The 22,338-nt window shown below is 42.1% G+C and overlaps 2 protein-coding genes across 3 annotated transcripts in view; one reads left to right on the top strand and one right to left on the bottom strand.

The window, feature by feature from the left end:
- The window catches only part of SLC27A2 (solute carrier family 27 member 2), a 54,181-nt gene extending 38,365 nt beyond the window's left edge, over positions 1-15,816 (bottom strand). The window contains exon 1 of the mRNA XM_082387922.1: positions 15,227-15,816. Coding sequence (XP_082244048.1) covers positions 15,227-15,704 — 478 coding nt within the window. The 5' untranslated portion in view covers positions 15,705-15,816. The remainder of the gene's footprint in view (positions 1-15,226) is intronic.
- ATP8B4 (ATPase phospholipid transporting 8B4 (putative)) overlaps positions 333-22,338 on the top strand; it is a 324,241-nt gene continuing 302,235 nt past the window's right edge. The window contains exons 1-2 of one of the 2 annotated variants that reach the window (XM_082387911.1): positions 333-14,773; positions 21,295-21,393. The gene's annotated coding sequence lies outside the window, so the exon portion shown is untranslated. Of the gene's footprint in view, positions 14,774-15,792; positions 15,879-15,927; positions 21,394-22,338 lie in introns of those variants that run through there. The other variant, XM_082387910.1, reaches the window with a different exon arrangement.

The following is a 22,338-nucleotide window of genomic DNA, read 5'->3' as shown; positions in this document are numbered from 1 at the left end:
TGATTTTGTTTTCCCTAAACTTTGCTGAAACGTGTAGATATAGTGATGCTTAGAGTTATGCATTTTTAACATGGCATTTACCATATTTGAAAATATCACAAGATCCCAATATTTGAGGGGAGGTTGGGTTTTAACGGTTTCATAAGCAGCAGATGTTTGGCTGAAGTCTGTACTTTACATGGCAAGTGCAAACAAATGGACATATGGGTAAAACCCAAGATTATATAAGTGTATGACTTTTATGCATATGAGATATATATATATATATATATATATATATATATATATATATATAAATACTCCAGAAATGAGTTTAGTTATTCCTAATATGTGCCCCACAGGACCAGTGATAAAAAAAAATTTTAAGGAAAAAGAGAAATGAAAAGAAGGGAGCCATGCTACTAACAAAGATGATAGAAGCTAACTTTATATAACACATTTTTTTACATATCAGCAACAAGTAGTTCTACTAGGAAGGTTCAGCTGATCTGAGACATAAGCTCCGAATCTCACAAGCACATTCTCTGGCCTAAGAAAAAATGGGCCGATTAGCATGTTTTTCAAACTATGGGTCATAATACAGCAGTGGATTGTTAAAATCATTTAAAGTGACCATTATTCTAAAAAGTAAAATAGAATGAAATAGAAATTTTCAGAGCATATCACACACAGGAAGAGGTAAGTATTTTTTTTTTTTAAGTTTTGTTTCAGCTATGTGGGTGTGTGTGTGCTGAGTCACACACAAATGTAGTTTTACAGTGGGTCAAGGTCAAAAAATTTAAAAGGCATTCATGTAATATGCAAACCACATTTCAGGTTTGCTACTTGGATTTTTGTGCCGTTAAACCATAAGATGAGATGGGCTTTAAGCTTATTTGTCTTGAATGGTGATAACTGAAGTGAATAAGCTTATTCTTAATAGGAAGGTGACTCAATATCCCAGGGAATTACCTTAGGGAGGCTAAACCTGATTCATCTTATATGCTTTGTTTTTCACATGTTTATGTATGATGTCTCCATCAAGACATGAGATATCATCTGGATAGATGCATTTAAAAAGTTTGAAAACTTTTAAACCAAAACAATCATACACCTGACAAATATAAATCAAATAGTACAAAAGAGTTTATAATGAAAATCAACAGGCCCTTATCTCACAAATAAACCTGCTGCCTAGAGGCAATGACTTTCAGTTTTTTTTAGCTGTTTCTTCTAGCAATCACTTCTCCATCACCAAATTATGTGCTTTTCCTGCTCCCTCTTGACTTATCATTTTTGATCCCCATCCCATTTTACCCTTATCCACCCCCAACAGTTAATATCTTCACTTTATTGTCTGGGTTAATGGTATTTACATCTATTCTGAGACTATAATTCTATCTTCCTAGCTTTGTCTGTGTGTTGGCTCTAGAAGCTCTAGAACCAATAATCAGGATCGACAAGATTATGACAAAGTAATTATTTGTAAATATGATTGCAGAGCCAAGTAACACACAATAATCATCTTTCCCTTCTTGAAGAGTTTTCTCCTGGAGTTTCTATTGGCCAGCATTCCTTAATGTACTATTTGCCTCAGTTCTTTTTTTTTTTAATAAATTTATTTATTTATTTATTTATTATTTTTGGCTGCATTGGATCTTTGTTGCTGCACGTGGGCTTTCTCTAGTTGCAGAGAGGAGGGGTTACTCCTCATTGTGGTGCGCGGGCTTCTCATTGCGGTGGCTTCTCTTGTTGCGGAGCTCGGGCACTAGGCACGCGGGCTTCCGTAGTTGTGGCACATAGACTCAGTAGTTGTGACTCGCGGGCTCTAGAACGCAGGCTCAGTAGTTGTGGCGCACGGGCTTAGTTGCTCCACGGCATGTGGGATCTTCCCAGACCAGGGCTCAAACCAGTGTCCCCTTCACTGGCAGGTAGATTCTTTTTTTTTAAAATTTAATTTTATTTATTTATTTATACAGCAGGTTCTTATTAGTCATCAATTTTATACACATCAGTGTATACAAGTCAATCCCAATCGCCCAATTCATCACACCACCACCTGCATCACCCCGCAGCTTTCCCGCCTTGGTGTCCCTACGTTTGTTCTCTACATCTGTGTCTCAATTTCTGCCCTGCAAACTGGTTCATCTGTACCATTTTTCTAGGTTCCACATATATGCGTTAATATATGATATTTGTTTTTCTCTTTCTGACTTACTTCACTCTGTATGGCAGTCTCTAGATCCATCCACGTCTCAACAAATGACTCAATTTCGTTCCTTTTTATGGCTGAGTAATATTCCATTGTATATATGTATCACAACTTCTTTATCCATTCGGCTGTCGATGGGCATTTAGGTTGCTTCCATGACCTGGCTATTGTAAATAGTGCTGCAATGAACATTGGGGTGCGTGTGTCTTTTTGAATTGTGGTTTTCTCTGGGTGTATGCCAAGTACTGGGATTGCTGGATCATATGGTAATTCTATTTTTAGTTTTTTAAGGAACCTCCATACTGTTCTCCATAGTGGCTATATCAGTTTACGTTCCCACGAAAAGTGCAATAGGGTTCCCTTTTCTCCACACCCTCTCCAGCATTTGTTGTTTGTAGATTTTCTGATGAAGCCCATTCTAACTGGTGTGAGGTGATCCCTCATTGTAGTTTTGATTTGCGTTTCTCTAATAATTAGTGATGTTGAGCAGCTTTTCATGTGCTTCTTGGCCATCTGTATGTCTTCTTTAGAGAAATGTCTATTTAGGTCTTCTGCTCATTTTTGGATTGGGTTGTTTTTTTTTTAATATTGAGCTGCATGAGCTGGTTATATATTTTGGAGATTAATCCTTTGTCCATTGATCCATTTGCAAATATTTTCTCCCATTCTGAGGGTTGTCTTTTCGTCTTGTTTATGGTTTCCTTTGCTGTGCAAAAGGTGTTAAGTCTCATTAGGTCCCATTTCTTTATTTTGGTTTTTATTTCCATTACTCTAGGAGGTGAATCAAAAAAGATCTAGCTGTGATTTATGTCAAAGAGTGTTCTTCCTATGTTCTCCTCTGAGAGTTTTATAGTGTCCAGTCTTACATTTAGGTCTCTAATCCATTTTGAGTTTACTTTTGTGTATGGTGTTAGGGAGTGTTCTAATTTCATTCTTTTACATGTAGCTGTCCAGTTTTCCCAGCACCACTTATTGAAGAGACTGTCTTTTCTCCATTGTATATCCTTGCCTCCTTTGTCATAGATTAGTTGACCATAGGTGCATGGGTTTATCTCTGGGCTTTCTATCTTGTTCCATTGATCTATGTATCTGTTTTCGTGCAAGTACCATATTGTCTTGATTACTGTAGCTTTGCTCTGAAGTCTGAAGTATAGTCTGAAGTCAGGGAGTCTGATTCCTCCAGCTCTGTTTTTTTTCCCTCAAGACTGCTTTGGCTATTCAGGGTCTTTTGCGTCTCCATACAAATTTTGAGATTTTATGTTCTAGTTCCATAAAAAATGCCATTGGTAGTTTGATAGGGATTGCATTGAATCTGTAGTTTGCTTTGGGTAGTATAGTCATTTTCACAATATTGATTCTTCCAATCCAAGAACATGGTATATCTCTCCATCTGTTGGTATCATCTTTAATTTCTTTCATCAGTGTCTTATACTTTTCTGCATACAGGTCTTTTGTCTCACTAGGTTTTATTCTTATCCCTAGGTATTTATCCCTAGGTATTTTATTCTTTTTGTTGCAATGGTAAATAGGAGTGTTTCCTCAATTTATCTTTCAGATTTTTCATCATTAGTGTATAGGAATGCAAGAGATTTCTGTGCATTAATTTTGTATCCTGCAACTTTACCAAATTCATTCATTAGCTCTAGTAGTTTTCTGGTGGCAGTTTTAGGATTCTCAATGTATAGTATCATGTAATCTGCAAACAATGACAGTTTTACTTCTTCTTTTCCAATTTGTATTCTTTTATTTCTTTTTCTTCTCTGATTGCCATGGCTAGGACTTCCAAAACTATGTTGAATAATAGCAGTGAGAGTGGACATCCTTGTCTCGTTCCTGATCTTAGAGGAAATGTTTTCAGTTTTTCACCATTGAGAATGATGTTTGCTGTGGGTTTGTCATATATGGCCTTTATTATGTTGAGGTAGGTTCCCTCTGTGCTCACTTTCTGAAGAGTTTTTATCATAAATGGGTGTTGAATTTTGTTGAAAGTTTTTTCTGCATCTATTGAGAAGATCATATGGTTTTTATCCTTCAATTTGTTAATATGGTGTATCACGTTGATTGATTTGCGTATATTGAAGAATCCTTGCATTCCTGGGATAAACCCCACTTGATCATAGTATATGATACTTTTAATGTGCTGTTGGATTCTGTTTGCTAGTATTTTGCTGAGGATGTTTGCATCTATGTTCATCAGTGATATTGGCCTGTAGTTTTCTTTCTTTGTGACATCTTTGTCTGGTTTTGGTATCAGGGTGATGGTGGCCTCGTAGAAGGAGTTTGGGAGTGTTCCTCCCTCTGCTATATTTTGAAAGAGTTTGAGAAGGATAGGTGTTAGCTCTTCTCTAAATGTTTGATAGAATTCGCCTGTAAAGCCATCTGGTCCAGGGCTTTTGTTTGTTGGAAGATTTTTAATCACAGTTTCAATTTCAGTGCTTGTGATTGGTCTGTTCATATTTTCTATTTCTTCCTGGTTCAGTCTCAGAAGGTTGTGCATTTCTAAGAATTTGTCCATTTCTTCCAGGTTGTCCATTTTATTGGCATATAGTTGCTTGTAGTAATCTCTCATGATCCTTTGCATTTCTGCAGTGTCAGATGTAACTTCTCCTTTTTCATTTCTAATTCTATTGATTTGAGTCCTCTCCCTCTTTTTCTTGATGAGTCTGACTAATGGCTTATCAATTTTGTTTATCTTCTCAAAGAACCAGCTTTTCGTTTTATTGATCTTTGCTATTGTTTCCCTTGTTTCTATTTCATTTATTTCTGCTCCGATCTTTATGATTTGTTTCCTTCTACTAACTTTGGGTTTTGTTTGTTCTTCTTTCTCTAGTTCCTCTAGGTGTAAGGTTAGATTGTTTATTTGAGATTTTTCTTATTTCTTGAGGTAGGCTTGTATAGCTATAAACTTCCCTCTTAGAACTGCTTTTGCTGCATCCCATAGGTTTTGGATTGTCGTGTTTTCATTGTCATTTGTCTCTAGGTATTTTTTGATTTCCTCTTTCATTTCTTCAGTGATCTCTTGGTTATTTAGTAACGTAGTGTTTAGCCTCCATGTGTTAGTGTTTTTTACGTTTTTTTCCCCTCTAATTCATTTCTAATCTCATAGCATTGTGGTCAGAAAAGATGCTTGATATGATGTCAGTTTTCTTAAATTTACTGAGGCTTGATTTGTGACCCAAGATGTGATCTATCCTGGAGAATGTTCTGTGTGCACTTGAGAAGAAAGTGTAATCTGCTGTTTGGGGATGGAATGTCCTATAAGTATCAGTTAAATCTATCTGGACTGTTGTGTCATTTAAAGCTTCTGTTTCCTTATTTATTTTCATTTTGGATGATCTGTCCATTGGTGTAACTGAGGTGTTAAAGTCCCCCACTATTATTGTGTTACTGTTGATTTCCTCTTTTATAGCTGTTAGCAGTTGCCTTATGTATTGAGGTGCTCCTATGTTGGGTGCATATATATTTATAATTGTTATATCTTCTTCTTGGATTGATCCCTTGATCATAATGTAGTATCCTTCCTTGTCTCTTGAAACATTCTTTATTTTCAAGTCTATATTATCTGATATGAGTATTGCTGCTCCAGCTTTCTTTTGATTTCCATTTGCATGGAATACCTTTTTCCATCCCCTCACTTACAGTCTGTATGTGTCCCTAGGTCTGAAGTGGGTCTCTTGTAGACAGCATATGTATAGGTCTTGTTTTTGTATCCATTCAGCAAGCCTGTGTCTTTTGGTTGGAGCATTTAATCCATTCACGTTTAAGGTAATTATCAATATGTATGTTCCTATGACCATTTTCTTAATTGTTTTGGGTTTGTTTTTGTAGGTCCTTTGCTTCTCTTGTGTTTCCCACTTAGAAGTTCCTTTAGCATTTGTTGTAGAGCTGGTTTGGTGGTGCTGAATTCTCTTAGCTTTTGCTTGTCTGTAAAGCTTTTGATTTCTCCTTCAAATCTGAATGAGATCCTTGCTGGGTAGAGTAATCTTGGTTGTAGGTTCTTCCCATTCATCACTTTAAGTATATCATGCCACTCCCTTCTGGCTTGTAGAGTTTCTGCTGAGAAATCAGCTGTTAACCTTATGGGAGTTCCCTTGTATGTTATTTGTTGTTTTTCCCTTGCTGCTTTCAATAATTTTTCTTTGTCTTTAATTTTTGCTAATTTGATTACTATGTGTCTCGGTGTGTTTCTCCTTGGGTTTGTCCTGTATGGGACTCACTGTGCTTCCTGGACTTGGGTGGCTATTTCCTTTCCCCTGTTAGGGAAGTTTCCGACTATAATCTCTGCAAATATTTTCTCTGGTCCTTTCTCCTTCTGGGACCCCTATAATGTGAATGTTGTTGCATTTAATGTTTTCTTCCCTCTTGTATTTTGACTGCTCTGTAGTTCTTCAGTATTTTGAGAAGATCATCAAAAATATTACTGTTGTAAAAACAGTAACTGGAGTGCTAATGTCCCTTGCCAATGCCTTGGTTCAGACCCTCATTATTTCCTGGCTAGATAATTGCAGTAGCCTCCTGACCGACCTCCTTGCCTCTAACCTCTCCCTGCTTCCAATATCAGCGACACCACTGCCCAACTTCTTGTTCCTGCACTGTTTAAAATCCTTCAATGGCTTCCTTTGTGACAGAAGTCACTCTCTATGCAGTGTGTGAGGTCCTGAGGTCCTTCACAGTCTATGCCCCCCTCCCCGACTTTTCTGACATCATCTCCTTCTATCTACCTCTTGTCCCCTTTCCTCTAACCACACTGATCTATGTGAAGTGAGTGTACCCATAATTCTCACATCTTACTATCTTTGTCCAGGTGATTTCATCTGCCCGGAATGCCCTCTGGTCCCCGGTCACCGGGAAAACTCCTGCTCATCCTTCAAGACTCAGCCTCATTGCACTTAGCTCTATGGCCCTCCCTCAGGAGCTTGCATTTACTTCTATCACATGTGTTTAGTACGTAGTGTGACACGCTTCAGTTCTTTTTCTCCTCTATTTGACAGTGAAAAACTTGAGGTTAAGAGATTATAACATATCATCTTGGCAACCCCTCCCTCCCTAGATAAGTGCCCAATAAATGTTTACAGTTGAAAGAATCTGTACAAAGTATTGTATTAGTCAATGTGGAAGAGACAGAGGAATAAGCTGAAGCTGTTGATTTTAAAGGATTTAGATATTGCAATACTGTGAGTTGATAAACCTCTAATAAAATAAAATGCAAAATTAAATTATTTTTGTGATAGAGGTATGCCTTGCATACAAGTAAGGGACTACAAAAGTAAATTAAAAACAAAACAAAACTTCTATTGCTACTTAAAGAATTAAATCTTTCTCCCTCTCTCCCTTCACCTGAGACTGAGGCTACTTAGTTAAGTAGTGTGTTCATAAGTTACCTGGATTATTTCTCTCTCTTTCCCAACATTTATTCAACATCTGTTTAAAGACTGTTCCCTATGTGCATGGTTCTAAGCACTGGATACAGCAGTGAGTAAACCAGATACTGTCCCTGTTTTCATAGAGCCCAGGTCTAGTGGGGGAAGAAACAGACAAAGAAATAATCCATTAAAATAAGGTGTCATAGGTGTCACAGGAGGGGAGGGAGGTGGTGTTTTGGAAGCATAGGGGAGGGGCACAAAGACAACCCAGAGGAAGTGTTATCTAAACTGAGACCTGAAGGGTGAGCAGGAGTTGGCAAGATGAAGATCCACTGAGATCGACTGAGCCTGTTTGTACCTGAGGGGACAGCTTATGCAAAGACCCAGACGCAAACAGAATGGTGCCAAAGTAGCTAAAAGAGGATAAAGCTGACTGGAGTGTAGAATGGGAGGGAAAGAAGGTTGGGAGAAGAAACTGGGATGTAGGTTGGGACCAGGTTCCTGGCTTAGGTCAGGTAAATGGGTTGGAGGGGGCAAGACCAGAGGTAGGGAGACCATTTGGTAGAGCAAGCTTGTTTGCATTAAGGTAGCAGCAGAGGGTAGAAAGAGTAGATGCATTTTAAAGATGTTTGGGAGGTAGAATAGACTGGATTTGGTAACACTCTGGATGAGAGAATAATTATAGGTCAAAAGGGACTTTAATTTTTTCTGTAATTTTTTAAAAGAAAATTTACTCAGGCATTAGTGATATATCAAAAATTAATAATAGTAATAATAAAAGTAAAAGGAGATGTAATTAAGCAGGTATCATGCTTGATCACAGTTCAAGCAATTTGGCAAATTGTATCCTCTACTTCCCTCATGTTCCTACCTGGCCTTCTGCAGGCTTTTGGTTTGTGAGCCCTGACCTTTCATAGAGGTCAGCTTATGTGAAGGAAAGGCCATTGCCCCTGCCCAACACAGTTTCCCTACATGGCCTCTGGGCTGTTGGTGCAGAATTTGCATTTGGACATTGAGTTGAGTTTCCAGTGGCTCGCCAGCCATGTCAGGGCATACCTCATATGTCCTATGGTAGCAGCCTTTCTTCCCTTAAACTAAAGATGCTAATATTTATATAAACATATCTATACACACACATATAAACTGAAATTTGAAGGGAAATTCTGGATGTGAATGCAACTCATTAACTATGTATTTGATATTTAGTGTCTTTTCTAAATATGATTGGGCCCCGTGTTTTCTGCTTCACGCGTGTATTTTTTTTGTAATTCTTACTGTAAAGTCTGCTTACTTAAGATAAAAGTGGCAATCAACAGGGACATATAAGATCAAATAAATCTACTTGTCGCAGGTTGAGCTCCCTGGGACTCTGAGATTTGTGTGTAGGAGTGCTCTCGGGAATGACACCTGTGGGGTTGCACGGAAAGTAGATTGGATAGAGGGAGAGATTGCACTGTGATGCAGTCACATAGTGGCCTCCCTCAATTGATCCTACAGGGACTCTGGGCCCGGGATGGCCCTTCAGGTTGTCCCAAATGAAGTGAAGTGGATCCTACCTCCATGCCTGCCCACCAGCCAGTCATTGGATGCAGATTAGGGGTGGTAGTGCTTGACCTTGGGCAAAGCAGCTTTCTTCAACCAAGGGCAAGCCCTGGAAAGGCTCTTAGCTGACCGCTGTCAGCTACCAATGCTTTCAGCAGCTGAGGAATGAGTACCTCAGTCCTGGCGTGGGGATTTGGGCAGCACATCACAGCATCCACCACAGCTTTCATTCTTAGTGATAAAAGATTTACAAATTTCATTTGTGGAGAACAATTTGTATAGTAGCTTTACATACATCACCTTGCATAATTTTCCCAATGACCCTGTGTTATAGATGATGGTAAGCCTGTTTTTACAAATGAGGACAGAAGCTCAGTGAGTCTATGTGTGGAAGGTTATACACAAAATAAAAAGAATTATACTGGGCTTCTAGGAGTCCCACCTCCTTGTACTAGATATTCAAGTTCAAGTTTTGGTAAAGTGCCTTGATTTTTTGTAAGACACTGTCTACTTGACATGCTCAGTGCTTGTTCAGGCATGTGGATCTGCCTTTACACAGTACTATGGATAATCTCTCATTCATTTTTTTGATGAAGAGCATAACCTTAAGCTTTATGAAAAGTAGGATTCAGGGAAAGTTGCCTAAAGGGTGCAGAGTGGATCTGTCACTTCTTCATTAGTCTAGGCTGAAATTATGGATGGAAATAGAACCTCAGAGAAAGCAGTACACCTTTGGATGATGGAAAATTGACTGATTATGAAATCACTGATCCCCCTTAAAATTCATTTTGTTTAAAAGAAAAGAAAAAAAATCAGGGTAGCATAGGAATTTTCCTCCCTCACCCATAACCTTTTTTTATAAGAAAGGGAAGAAGAGAAATTTCTGAGTACACAGGCCCACTCCTAGAAAGCAGGGGGAGAGGGCAGGTGGTGAGCTGAATCAGTTTTCATCATCAAAGTGGCAAGATGCTGCTGGCTAAACCTGCTGCTTTTTAATAGGAAAGGCATTCAATCTAGCAGCTTGTTCTGCTATTAGATTGCCTCACTGAATGGGTAACTGACCAAGTTAGTTAAATAAAACACCCCAGGAATGTTTAATAATAAAGTAAGATCTGAAAAGAAGGCAATGAAAGGAAATGGGTTTTGATCAGAATTTCAGGATGAAATGGTTGGCGGATGAACAAATCAGAATTGAAGACTTATCTTTTCTTCACTCAGAAAGGCAACTGAAACAAACTGGTTCTAACACAGCTCTTGGAGACTGAAAATAGTTTTAAAAATACCATTTGTAGCCCAATAAAGTCTGCTTTGACGAGAAAAAAAAAATACCATTTGTAACTGTGATTTTGCATTTCTATCCCTGGCAGTTTGGAATTATAGTAATTAATAACCTAGCGTCTAGTCTGTACCTCAACAAGATGTGCTAGAACACCCTTCAAATAGAGGCATGCATACCCTCCCCTCCCCCACAACACAAATCACCCTGAGGTCAGGAAGCTGTTTAATCAAGGTTAAGTCCCGCTAGGAGAAAGCAGATTTTTAACAGGATACATACTCGTCTCATATTTATATAATTATATAATTTCTTAATATTATTTTTCATTTCTCTCAGTTAAAGTGTCTCGCGTTCTAAATAGCCCTGGAATCAAGGGTAACGGCTCGTCATGAGGTTACCAGGTGACTCCAGCCCTTACATAATTATAATCATTTGACATCCATAAGCAACCAAGTCACCTGTCTACTAGTTGTGTACTTCCCTATTTCTCAGAGGCTGTGGGAGGGTCCTTTTCAAACACTGGCCAATTACACTCCTTATGCAGAGTAATTCAAACGCTATCCTTCTTCGGATTCAACATCATTTTTCATGCTGTCATGCCCATCCCAACAGTTCTTAGACTTTGGAGAAGAAAGCCTGTTACAGCCAACCAAAATGATGGAACTCATTAATGCCACAAACATTTACTTACTGGGGCATTATTCAAAGATATATGAGAAAACTGTAAGCCGTTGAGACAAAGTGCATGGAAGCAACACATCTAAGTTACTCCTTGGGCAGCCCAGAAAGAGGAATGGAGACAGGATATCTCTATGCCCTGATCCTTGAATAAGTTTGCACTAGAAAATTATCTCATTGCATGGAAGTGAGGCCACTGCTGTTGGCCATTCCTTGGGTTCTCTGAGTCCCTATTTTCTCTACAGTAGAGTCTCTTCAGTAGACAGCTTAAAAATGACTATTATTTAAGTCCAGCCTGCTGTTGTCCTTACACAGTAAAATTCTTTAATGAAGCATCTCACTGGTGTTGGGGACCTGATGAAAACTGCCTCTGGACTCCTCTTACCTAGAATTCCCCCTCTACAACTGCATTTGCCCAGCTCTGCTGTCAGTGTCCCCAAGAAGCCTTCACCCTCTGCTCTTTTTCCTCCACAGCACTCTGTAGCTCTCCCAGCATACTTATCACATTCTCCTGGGCATCACAATCATTTGTGTATATGTGGCTTAGTTCTTCTACTGGACTGTAAGATCCTTGAACTAATTCAGCTTCTCTCCCCATCCCACCATGGCAACTAGCTCGTACCTTGCGGGGACTCTCTAAATATTTCTTGATGTGATATCAAATTGTCGTGCCATCTGCTTTTCTCCATCTAACCTCAAAAGTTTGTTTGATGAGAGTTCTCCTTGGTCCTGACACTAGTTTTAGAATGTTCTCCTGTTTTGGAACTTTCAATGATGCAACACTTTTGAAAGCTATTGGAAACATTTTATCTTATCACATTGTTTAAAGGAGGTCCAATTTTATTTTTCACAACCCTGCAAAACCAGGTCAAAGGTAATCTGGAATATTTTATAACCTCTCTGGATCTCAGTCTTGAAAGACATAGTATCTTTGTTACTAAAGCCTTGTACAAGAGTAGTGCCAACACTGGGGGAGCTGTGCATGATTATGTTGAGCCGTGCAATGCAGACCTGGCCAGTGAGCTGATGAATGAGTTATTCTTCCAGTAGAAGAGCTAGCTCAGTGACAATCTTAATGCGAGCATAAATGGAAACAAAGCAAACTTACAATTTTGGGGGCCCTTTTGGGTGTTTAAAAAATTTTTTTTTTTACAAAACATCCTATGTTGTATGAAATTAAATATGGCTTGCTGTCTTACCCATATTCTATGTTTGGGAAGTTGCTTGAAAAACTACTGGCCCAACAAATTGGTTTCTATCAACTACAACATTATGCGGGTTTCAATAGCTGAAGGCAATTTTTCCATGTGATTACATACATCATACCCTTCTATGGAGAAGGATCCTGAAATGCACCACAGAGAGAAAATTATATTCTCTGGGAGATGGGTGGTTCTGTTTGATTCAGGGAAGTGTTTGTGAGTCTTTGGCTTTCTCTAAGTATAGTAAGTTCTGATGAAAAATTGGGTACTGAAATGCCTGATAAGGTTGAGCCCTGTTAAACTTTGTGAAGAGTCCCCCAAATTCGTGACAAGTGGATCAGTCTTCATGATAAATACCACTGTGCTGGTCCTTTACCTACACTCCAGAATTTGACAGATAGCTGAAACTCAAGAGCTCTTACTAGCCCATGAGCCCTGAGGCTGAAATTCGAAGTAAAGAATCAAACCCTGTTGAACTGTCACCCCTCCAACATTTCTAAATCTTTTCATCTTTCTGTACCATGTTCAAATGGTGTAATAGAATATAAAAAGTGTCCTAGAAGTGAGAAGGAAATTGGGTTCTGTCCCCAGCTCTCTTTGACCCTAGGGAATTGATATCACCCCTCTGGGCCCTTGTTCGTTCAACTATTAAACAAGTGGGAACTAGACTGATTGTTTCTCAAAGCCTAGTCCTTAGATGATTTGCTTCAAAATCATCTAGGGGTGGCATGGGGCTTGCTATAAAAATACACTTTCCTGGGCCCCACTACAGTCCTGCTGAATCAGTGTTTTTGGGGAATGAGGCTCAGGAATCTGTTTTTTTTTTATTTTAATAAGCTTCCCAGGTGATTCTTACGCTCATTAAAGTGACTTCTAAACTTTTTATTGCAGTATAACACACTCGTTAAGAGTTGGAGGATTATAACATTAGAATATCTCTAAGATTCTTTCCAACTTTAAAGAATTCTAAGAATCAGTCCATTCAACACATTTACGCATGGGCACATTTATTAACAAGCATGCAACTTTGGACTCTGTTACCCCCTTTGCAGGAACCGTTTCAGATCAGAATGTAATTCTGCATGCTGTGTAATGGTCTCTCAGTGATTTGGAAAAACAGAATGTTTTTCAAATGTGTGGCCTCTCTCAAAGGTCAGTTTACTGTAGAGAGTGCTGTAGGTCCACTGGAAAGTCTGTTCAAATTTGATCTGAATGTCAGAATTTCCTTATACTTTCCATGTACGCTGACCAAAGCATAATACTCAATGACAGAAGACTGTTGCCTGGGCGGGAAAGGAGATACCTGGCTGTGTTTCTGATCTGATTACAGAACCAAACTCTATTATAGTCATTTAAATCCAAGCTTCTTTGTCAATAAAACTCCCAGTCTTTGACCTCCCTCACAGAGGGCCTGGGATAATATGCAGGTAAAAAGTATTTAAATCCCTCCTGAAGTGGTACACAGATCACTGTGCTAATAACTTTCTTCTGAATCAACTGGTAAAGTAATAGGTTTAAGAGAGTCTTCCAGTTACTAAATAGTGACGTTGTCTCTTTTCCCAGGCAACTAGAAATTGTTGGGAATTTTCTAGGAAAAGCCATCCCTTTTAAATAATGTGGCTGCCTTTAAAATTATCCCCCTGCTTTTAAACTTTTATACAAAGCCTTCATTTTTTTTTTTGGATTACTTATTTTATGCCCTATGAAACAGGTGTGTAAGCTTCCTGGTTTCCCACAAGTGAATAGACATCTCATCTTTGTGTGACACTAGGCGAACTCCTTAGCTTGCTTCAGTTTCCTCAGCTATGAAATGAAGGAGGAGAGCAGAGGGATGCTTAGTCTCCTCCAGCTCTAACACTTTCCACTCATGTAGAGGAAGGTAGCGTAACGTAGGGAAAGTCATGGGCTTTGAAACTGGACAGACTTAGGTCGGAATTTTAAGTTTCCTCAGTTGTATGGCAGGGGGTAATGATATGTTAGTTCTCAGGGTAATAAAAGCATGTGGCATAGGGCTTGGCACAGAAAGACATTCCAGAAAGGTGAGGCTTCCTGGCTCCCTATTCCTCCATGGCTTTTAGCCTGCACCTGGTTAAGCCTCCTCTTACTGATAGAGTGAGAAGCAACCCCCTGGTCCTTATTCAAGTGCAGGGACAAGATTTCTGGGAAGGGAAACCCAGCAGTCCTGTGGGTAACAGGTTCTTGGTTTCTTCCTGACCTGGTGACCACTGGAGCATGAAGTTACCATTTCGGGTCTGGTTGAAATGTGGCAGGAGGTAACTACAGAACCAAAGGTCACTGTTGCTATAGACGTAATGAGGGCTCACCAGAGCCCGCAGCAGGTAACCAAAGTCTTCTCCCTGGGGAGTAGGTGAGGTCACCTTCTCTCTGCCGTGAGAATCCAGGGAGGCTAACAGCATTTGAGAGTTGGAAGCAGCCTTGAAGACCTTTAGAGAGGAGGAAACCGAGATGCAGGGAGGGAAAGTGACTTTCCCATGATCACACAGCCAATCAAGCAGCAGAGGTGAGAACAGTCTCTCTGGATCCTCCGGAATTCACACTCATGACCCTCTGCATTTCAATGCAGATGTTGTCAGCACTGGTTAAGAGCTTGGATTCTGGAGGTAGATAGATCTGGTTAACCTCCTCTAAATTCTGTGATCTGGGGCACAAGGTTCCACCTCTCTGGCCTGAGCGGTCTCAACCGAAAAGTCAACCCTCCCCGTGTGAGCATTCACAGCAAGGCTGTATGTGTACTGCTTAACAAAGGGTCTGGCACGGTCAGCTTCCACGACAGAAGGTTCTAATGATCATTAATTGGCGTCTTGAGGAAGGGCTGCCATCCCCTCCCTCTACACCTCCAGTTCCGAGCCGAACCACCCCCCCCCCCTTCCTAACCCCTACGCCGCCACGCTGCAGCGGGCTCGTCAAGGCGCGGAGGAGCCCGGTGCGAGGGCGCGGCGGTCCCCAGGCTCACCTGGCGAGGCCAGGAGCACCTTCGCCCCGCAGCACTGGAAGCAGTGCAGCAGGGACTTGCCGCGGATGTTACAGTTGAGGCACGCCATGGCACAGCCCAGCTTGGCCAGCCCCAGCCACAGCCATACGTAGGCCGGTTCGTTGCCCAGGAATATCGCCACGCACTCTCCCTGCCGGAGGCCGAGGCGGTCGCGCAGCGCCCTCGCCACTTGGTTGCTGCGTCGGTCCACCTGCACGTAGGTGAGCGTCTGGTCGCGGAAGAGCAGGAACGGCTTGTGCGGGCTCTGGTGTGCTCTCTCCAGAAAGGCGTGGAGGATGGTGCGCACCGGCCGGCGCTGCCCATAGCGGCGCACCTGCCGGGCCATCCTGGCCAACCGCAGGAAGTAGCTCACGTCCTGGAAGAAGTAGGGGGAGCAGAGGTTCATCAGCAGCGGCAGGAGCAGCACCGCCGCCAGGACCGCGTAGATGACGGGCAGCATGACGGCGGCCGGGCCCCCTGGCCCCTCGAGGGCAGAAGGCGCACTACGGGCGTGCAGCGCGGCGGCGGGGCGGGCTCCGGGCGGACGACTGGCGGGCTGCGCAGGGGCGCTCGGCGAGGCGGGGGCGACGGCGGAGCGCCTGGGCTGCCGGCACTGTTGCGGGCTCTCGGGTAGGTGGGGCGGAGCGCCTGGGCTGCCGGCACCGTTGCGGGCTCTCGGGCAGGTGGAGCGGTGTCTGGACTGCCCGGGTTTCGGGGCGCGGCCGGCTGAGCCCGCCCCCTCGTCGGGGTGCAGCCACCTGCGCGCCAGGCCCGCCCCTGCGGTCCTCCCCAGGCGGGGAAGGCGGCTCCGCGGCTCACTGGGGCCTCGGCTGCCTCTCCGCCCGAGTCTGGAGGTCTGGGGCCAAGGCTGGACTCCCCTGTGGTGTGACCTTATCAAAATGGTGACCGTAAGACACCTTAGAAGACGTTGAGAAGATTAGAGGAGATAATGCAGGCAACAGGGCTAGTGTTATTTATTGCTGCCCGAATAGAGTGCCTTATAGAGACGACAGATTGTCATTATCAATAGAGAACCTTCTAAGTGGGAGACAGTCCTATGGTTTATTAGTAGCGGGCACCAGGTGCCACTGCCAGATCAGAACTCCATCTCTCCTTTCTGGTCCTGGGGGCATTCCGCCTACTCTCTGTTTCTCACATTTGCTTTCCTACACCCAGCACCCCGCCGGACCCCGCCCAACCCCCAGGCTAATTGCCAGGCGGGCTCTTGTGACAGAGTTCAGGGGTGAAAAAAAGCGCCTGCGATTGCCGCCTCCCGCTCGTCCCAGCCCCTGGGCAGTGAGTGAGGATGGGACGCTCCAATCCGAGACGTCCCTTCGGCCCAGCTAGCCCAGATTAAGCTTGAGGTAGCGCCACACTGCCCCATGAAACCAAGTTCCGGTGAGGTTTTGATTAGTTATAATACGTTGTTCTTTAAGTGATCTCCCCTTCCCCCCTCCTTGTATGTTGAAAATTCTAAAGTATTGTCATTCCAGTTCAATTCAATTTACTAAGTGGCTCCGTGAGAAACTAGCACAACACAGAGGAAATTAAGTAAAAGTTATTGGCATTTCTCAGAAGCCATTTCTTTTTCTTTTTTTTTTTAAAAATACATCTTTATTGGGGTATAATTGCTTTACAATGTTGTGTTAGTTTCTGCTGTGCAACAAAGTGAATCAGCTATATGTATACCTATATTCCCATATCCCCACCCTCTTGCGCCTCCCTCCCACCCTCCCTATCCCACCCCTCTAGGTGGACACAAAGCACGGAGCTGATCTCCCTGTGCTATGTGGCTGCTTCCCGCTAGCTATCTATTTTACATTTGGTTGTGTATGCATGTCAGTGCTACTCTCTCACTACGTCCCAGCCTTCCCTTCCGCTCCTGTGTCCTCAAGTTGGTTCAGAATACATTTCTTTTAGGGTGATCCTTTCTTTTAATTTCCCTTAGTGCTGCTTCTATACAGAGTGAATACTGGCTGCTTGCTACAGAGGAGGGTCAGGATTTAAGCAAAGCAGCGTTTTACTCTCTTCCTCCTCTGTCTTCCTGCATTCATCCGTTTTATTCTTATGAGACAACCACAAGTAATGAATGCTTACCCCTGCCAGAAACTAGCCTCTGCTAGGGGCTTCCTGTATGATATTTTTGGAGCCTCACAGTCATCTAAAGATGGCACTTTCATGCTCATTTATAGACAGGAAAGGGACGCTGAGAGAGGTGAATTAAGACAGCTAGTGAGTGATGCATGGGATTTTGGAATTGGTATCTTTTGGTTCCCAGGCCCACTCTTTACTGTAGCAACATGTTATGCTGTTCTCCTATTCTGTGGGTTTCTATCCATGTTTTCTTTTTCCTTTAGCAATTTTATTTTTTTTCCCCCTTTCACAATCTCCCCTTCCCCCATTTTTTTATCCCCCTCTTCTTATCCCTGGGACCTGCTCTAGCAACCCTTTCCCTTTTCCTGACTCTTTCATGGCTAATCCCGCTACTATCTAATGACTGGTTGAGTCATTGCCCTGGGGAAGAGCCGGGGGCCTTGGTTATTCCTGAGGAGAAGGCTGTAGTGTAAAAGTAGAGGTCAGGACAGAAGCGATTCTGTAGTGCACCTCTTTTTTCATGTTGAAGCTAGAGCCAGCCCTCCTTTTCCATCCCAAAGCCACCTGGTCCCTTCATGACTAATGACTTCAGTGTAGCCTCCTAGACCTCTCTTGTGTTGTTCTTAAACAGCTACTCTTTCCCCAGAGTCCTTGATTGCCACAAATGCCCACTTTCTCCTCTCTTACTCTGAGAATCGCTTTAGCCTTGTGCATCCACAGTTTTTCAGCTGCAACTGAAAGAGAACAACACCCAAACTGGCTTCAGCAGACACAGGAATTTGAGACTCAGAGTCCAATGGTAGAATAGGCTTCAGGTAAGCCAGTTTCCCTTTCTCCATTTCTCTGCTCCGCCTCCTCTGTTCTCAGGCTGGTTCTCCCCTCATGGTCCAAAGATGGCTGCCAAGCCCTTAGGGATACCTGCTTCCAGTGTCGACTTCAGACAGAAATGTAAGATTCTTTTCCGTAGGAGAAAAAAAAAAAAAAAAAAAGGAAGGAAAGAAAAAGAAAAAAGAAGAAAGCTCTTACTGGGTTATGTGCCTGTCTTTGTGGGCTGGGGGGGAGAGAAATGCTGATTGGTTTAAGCCGATCAGGGCTCACCCATGGAGCTGGGGGTACAGTCAATCCCACCTACACCATACTATGGAAAAATCAGGGTCTTATTAAAGAGGAAGTGGGGAGAAGAAATGAATTTGGGGAAGCAATTAGCTAATGTTTGTTATATATATCTTGGAACTCTTTTTCCCAATGATTCTAGCTTCCAGCCTGGGTTCCACTTTGTGCTCTACCACCAGCCTAATGGTCTTTGTGGAAATTTTGCTATCATCATCTCTCCAATGCTCAGTTGTCTTCAGTGACCCCCTCATTGCTTCCCATCCTCTTCCACTCATGGCGTCTATAGACAATTGTCGTATTTGTACAGCATACTAGAACACATCTAGGCTGGAGCTGATCAGATGCCCTGGGTCCTCCCTGGCTCCCTTGAGGAGGGAGAAGATTGGTAGCTTAGCACATTGGTTACCCATTCTAGAAACATCTGCTGGGACGCTCTGGTTTATCAAATGAAGTTCAGACTTTAATTTCTGGCTCTTCTGATGCTGACTTGAACTTTCACTGCACTCAGTTAACAAATATTTATTGAGTTTCTACTATGAACCGAACATCATGAGGCACTAAGTGTTTGAAAATGGATCAAAACTTAATTGCAACTACTCCTTTTCAAGAACACTTTGTTTTGAAGAATCTGGTCTGCACCCTCCTAAAAATGCCCTGCATATTCCTCTTTGTATGACTTTGTTCTTGCCTATTTCCACCCCTGAACTCTCCACCCCTCTAAATCCCAACTCTTTAAGGCAGTGGTTCACAGATTTCTGGTTTTCTCAGTCCAGTACCATTTCAAAATAAAGTACCAACTTAAAAAATTTTCAAGTAAAATCAGCTGCCTCTAGCCAACTGCAGTCTGTTTTTTTTTTTTTTTTTTTTTTAATTTATTTATGTATGGCTGTGTTGGGTCTTCGTTTCTGTGCGAGGGCTTTCTCTAGTTGTGGCAAGCGGGGGCCACTCTTCATCGCGGTGCGCGGGCCTCTCACCATCGCGGCCTCTCTTGTTGCGGAGCACAGGCTCCAGACGCGCAGGCTCAGTAGTTGTGGCTCACGGGCCCAGTTGCTCCGCGGCATGTGGGATCCTCCCAGACCAGGGCTCGAACCCGTGTCCCCTGCATTGGCAGGCAGACTCTCAACCACTGCGCCACCAGGGAAGACCTGCAGTCTGTTTTTATTACTATTTCATAAAAGAATGACATTTTTAGCATTAAAAAGGAAAGTATAATATCTCTTATATGTGGAATCTAAAAAAATGGTACAAATGAACTTATTTATAAAACAGAAATAGAGTCACAGATGTAGAAAACAAACTTATGGTTACGGGGGAGGAGGGGCAGAGGATAAATTGGGAGACTGGGACTGACATATACACAGGTACATATATAAAATAGATAACCAATAAGGACCTACTGTATAACACAGGGAACTCTTCTCAATACTGTGTAACGACCTATATGGGAAAAGAATCTAAAAAAAGAATGGATGTATGTATATGTATAACTGATTCACTTTGTACACCTGAAACTAACACAACATTGTAAATCAACTATATTCCAATAAAAATTATAAAAAAGGAAAGTATAACTGAACCATACACTTAAAAATGGTTAAAATGGTTAATTTTATGTTATGTATATTTCACCACAAAAAATATACACACAAAAAAGGAAAAATACACACAGAAAGAAAAGTATAGTCCTTTTCGAGGAAGGATGAAGACAACATTATACCAACATATAAAAAAGATAGAAATTAAAATATTTTTGAATGCAGAAAAAATACAACTTTTATTGGTTTATTATCCATAGATATTATTTCTATGTAAGTTTGAGTGTTTAGAAATACAAATTCAATAGTGAAGCATGAATTGAACCAAACCTCTTGGACTTTGATATAACTCAAGATTGTTTTATCACTGAGGTCTCAAACATGGAGCTTCCTTACCCCACACCCTTAGCGAAGCTGCCTAGTCCCCTCCGCTCCCATGCCCCCATAGCCACTGAGCCTACCTGTTACCTTCATCAAGATTCTAGTGCCTTCCTGACCAGTCTCTTCAGCCTCCTAGACTCCTTGTTTCCTTAAACGTTCTACCCAGAGCACTAGGTTACCGCAAATGCCCACTCTCTTCTGACCCATTCTGAGGCACTGCAGGAGGAGTTCAGGAGACAGATGCGATAACTGGAGTGCACGTTGACACCTGCTAGCCTGGGTCAGGACTTCCCTGATGCTTCACCCCCATTCATTCATCTCTGCTGGTGTCTTAGGGAAAGCCTCCCAGTGGCAGTTCCCAACTCCCTTCTATGTCCCCAATCCCAACCTCAAATGCTCTATAAAAGCAGGTGGTCTCTCCTCCTACTTTATGGTTCTCAAACTTTATGGGCATCGAAATTACCTGGAGAACATGCTAAAACACAGCTTGCTAAGCCCCACCTGGAGAATTTCTGATTCTGTAAGTCTTGGGTGGGGCCAGAGAATTCACATTTCTAAGAAGTTACCAGAAAATACTGTAGCTGTTGGTCCAGGGACTATACTTTGGGAACGATTGATTTAACCCAGTGGTTTCCCAGCTGCTCAGCAGAGCCCGAGGACTTCTGAGGAGCCACTGAGGAAAATTCATTGTGGAGCATGGGAAGGGGACTCTGGGACCCAACCCAGCTCCAATCAGAGGAGCTCTATGTATATCTGTTTTACATATTGGACCATCATGTAGACTTCACATGAAAAGAGTGTTCCTATAACCTTTTCTTCTAAATACTCCAGCCTATGTGGATCTATCCCTTGTACTGGACTTATAAACCTACCACACAGCTTGGCTCTTGATTATTTCATGACTGTTAGTTTTGCCTTCCCAATTAGGATTCAGTTTCCTGGAATGAAGTAATGGAACATGAGCCTTGAAGTCAGAGGACCTGGGTTCAAGTCCTCGTCTGTCATGTATTGGCTGAGGACGCTTAGGTAAGTTACCTGAACTCTCATAGCACCTTGTATTAATTTTGTAGCCCTTGAGGCACCTAATGCACAGAGACTATTGTCAGCAAAAAATGTGTAGGTTATGAAGCCTGTTGCTTATGTAACGTTACTTAGTACAGATAGGAAGTTTGTGTGACCAGTCCATTCAGTGGTTTATAGGAGGGTTCATCTCGGCTGTGTTGTCTGCCATGAATCAAATTGTATTTCTTGAAATGTGGGTGCCTGCCATCCTGTTGAATGCCTAATGTAGTAGCATTCAGGTACAGATGTACAGGATGTGTAGGGAAAAGGTAAGAGTCTGGTGAAGATGGAATATACTGAGATTAGCCTTTCTTTTGGAGAATGAAGGAAAGGAGAGACTGAAAACAATTGGTTGTTGGTTTTAGAGATGAGGGAGTAGGGCTCCCCTTTTTTTTGCATCCCAATGATGCTTACTAACTACACAATCAAGACAAAATACAATTTGAGAAAAAGGCGTTTGCTCTCATTAGTTCTAATCAGAATGCCTTTGATTTGGTGTTGAATTCTAACTGAGGGAAAATCCTAGTGAATCATTATTGCTTCTAGTGCTAACATGTGTGCTTCATAAAATTTGGTTTCAACCCTCTCTGTCCTCTTTCAGTATCCCACGACAACCTCCAGCTCCCTGTCCCAGTCACAACACACTCTTTTCCATTCCTGAATGTGTGGGTTACTTCTTTACCCCTTTGCCCTTCTCTTGTCTTGTAATATCATCTTCTTGCCTACTTCTTAAATGTAAAAATTTCTTAGGGTGTGTCTTTACCTTTCTTCTCTCTGTCTCCTTCTCTCTAGATAGCCTCATCTATTCCTATTGATGCTGAGGAATCCCAAGTCTAAATATTCAGCCCTCACCTTCTCCTGAGTTCCACATCTGATTTGTTATGGTGTACTGAATACCTCCATATGAAT

The sequence above is a fragment of the Balaenoptera borealis genome (assembly GCF_965194805.1).
Source record: "Balaenoptera borealis genome assembly, chromosome: 3".
NCBI lineage: Eukaryota > Metazoa > Chordata > Mammalia > Artiodactyla > Balaenopteridae > Balaenoptera > Balaenoptera borealis.
This window is presented reverse-complemented; position numbering and strand designations above follow the sequence as displayed.